This window comes from Dendroctonus ponderosae, unplaced genomic scaffold (genome assembly GCF_020466585.1).
Source record: "Dendroctonus ponderosae isolate FM_Combo_2020 unplaced genomic scaffold, Dpon_F_20191213v2 Dpon_F_20191213_1, whole genome shotgun sequence".
Classification (NCBI taxonomy): domain Eukaryota; kingdom Metazoa; phylum Arthropoda; class Insecta; order Coleoptera; family Curculionidae; genus Dendroctonus; species Dendroctonus ponderosae.
This window is the reverse complement of record NW_026017110.1, coordinates 28,907,703-28,910,019: the sequence shown is the minus strand read 5'-3', so window position 1 is coordinate 28,910,019 and position 2,317 is coordinate 28,907,703. Positions and strand designations below refer to the sequence as shown.

General features: G+C 41.6%; 1 protein-coding gene and 1 long non-coding RNA gene across 3 annotated transcripts in view; one reads left to right on the top strand and one right to left on the bottom strand.

Moving 5' to 3' along the window:
• The window catches only part of LOC109538508 (gamma-aminobutyric acid type B receptor subunit 1), a 53,348-nt gene that overhangs the window by 27,429 nt on the left and 23,602 nt on the right, over positions 1-2,317 (bottom strand). For both annotated transcript variants that reach the window (XM_048661608.1, XM_048661609.1), the window contains exon 2: positions 938-1,186. In XM_048661608.1, the coding sequence (XP_048517565.1) occupies positions 938-1,186 (249 nt within the window). The remainder of the gene's footprint in view (positions 1-937; positions 1,187-2,317) is intronic.
• Positions 7-1,242, top strand: LOC109534573. The gene is made up of 2 exons (XR_002171646.2): positions 7-842; positions 922-1,242. It is a non-coding gene; the product is annotated as an uncharacterized LOC109534573 (long non-coding RNA).

Sequence of the window (2,317 nt, the reverse complement as noted above, 5' to 3'; positions counted from 1 at the left end):
CCATGCCTGCTATCCTCTGCTGTCAGGTAAACTCCACCTACGTATAAAGGCCAGAGTTTACAAGCAAATGATACGCCCGGTGCTGACCTATGGATCTCCTGCGTGGTCCACAGCCAGCACCTCGCAAAAGCAGAAACTGGCAGTATTCCAAAATAAAATCCTGAGGATAGTGACAAAGGCCCCGTACTTCGTCAGAAATACCACCCTGCGAAGAGACCTGGATATAGAGGAGCTGCTGGACCACATCCGGAACCTAACGTCAGGGTTCCTGGATAGGATCCGGCACCGCAAGAATCCCACCGTCAGGGTTTCTTGCACCAAGAAGTTCAACTGTGACAGCAGACCTCTCCCTGCGGACACAGTCTAAGAAGCAGAYGTGGACCACATGCGATGACCAGTTCCTGCACCACAACGAGGACCATGGGCTAGATTAAAGTTAGCTTAGGAAGCGTTAGAGGATGTGTTAGGTTAGGTTTAGGTTAGAATAGGTTAGATTAAGTCATACGATGTCATTTAAAACAACAAGATGTTAGCATTAAGGATCCATAGAATAAGTAGCAGTAAGAAGTATTGTAAAACTTGTCTGAAATAAATATGTTCAAAAGCAAGCAAAGTAACTGAACTGTTAAGCACTGAACTGTTAAGTTGCCTATAACGTGTGGCCGTTAAAAATAGCATTTATGATACAGCGCAGGGCTGATTGTAACAATTAAGTTATGAATAAAGTTTGACTGATAAAGTGTAAAAAAAGTATAAAAGAAAAGTGACAATAATTAATTTCGTAATTATTCGATAGTGCCCATCACTAGTTTTGAGACAAGTTTTAGGATGTTAAAACAAAGGTTTGTGCGAGTTTACAGCTTGCTTTCTTGAATTCCGAGATTGTTACCCTATTTTGACTAATAATACTGGACTATTAAGGCTGCAGCGCACTCACCTCGCTATCATTGCTGTGCAATTTGAGGACGTAGCCAGGCAGGAGATCTTTGCGGGCGTTCACGTCCTCGAGAGCAAGTCGGGCGGCCGGCATGCACGCCTGACCGCCCTGCCACCCGGCTTGACCGCCAATGGGGAAAATGCCGCCAATGTGCAGCACGTTGCTGTCCGTGTATCCGCCGCCCACCGTCACCAACATCCGACTCAGCGCTATCAAGAGCGTCCACAGCGTCCATGGCACTGATGGTTGCTGAAACAATCAAATTTCCTGTGAATCCGATTAAACTGAATAAAGTATTGATCGAGCCGATTAACCTATTCTTGACCCAGTTACGACTCACTTCGTTAACTTTAGACAATCTTGCCAGTTATTACACTTGACACTGATTGCAACATCGATGACAAAAGAGCGGCTCGTTTGCTAATTGAGGGAGCGTAATTAGCCCCCTCCCCCGAACTTTTACGGTTGAAGCACTTGTTAACGGTTAAGTCTACTTGAAAGTGAAACAGGAAGCAAGTTGGAAAAAAATTCCGCCATTCGCGCGATTGGCAAATTATTGAATAAACGACTGCGACGTGTTTGAATGCGCGTCCTTTAGACCGGCGCTCGAGTAAATCATGTAATTGGGAGCCGGAAGAATTTTTATCCGAGTGCCACAATAGAAGATACATCGCTTTGGCATAAACTGAGAAAATGCCGAAAGTGTGGAACACAGCGCGAGTGTAAATAAGTTGCCGTCATTCAGCCCTGTGCTGTATCATAAATGCTATTTTTAACGGCCACACGTTATGTCGACTTAACAGTTCAGGACACAGAACATACCCCCTATTTGGGGATATTTTGTGGTTAGGATAACATTTTCGATAACGCAGCAACACAACCGAGGTGAGCCAACAACTCCTATAATAAGGACCAAGCGCTGATAAGTGACGTCACGCGCTGGAGGCAGTCGAACACGTCGGTGATGAATCAGAAATAAAACACTTCTTATGGGCTTAATGATTTAATTTGCTTTTTATCGCCTTTTAAGCAATTATTGTAGTACGGATATTTTATATACACATCTGTGTAAACTAATATTCTAATAATATCACATCACTACATGATTTAATTAGTAAATTTCTGACTTGTATGAGTAGTAACTCATACATTATACTATATGTATATACTAACAAGATACTTGCCTGCAACTTTATACACAACAAAGTACTTTCATAATTATATTTTAGAAATTTTAGGTTTCAGTTTCCTCAGACAGTTTTATAGCATAGGTACAGATTAACTCCATTTAGAAATAAAGTTAGTACCAACTAAATCATCATTGGAATTTTAAATTTAATTCAAAAATTTTCAAAGCATTTTAATTTATTTCATTGCTAC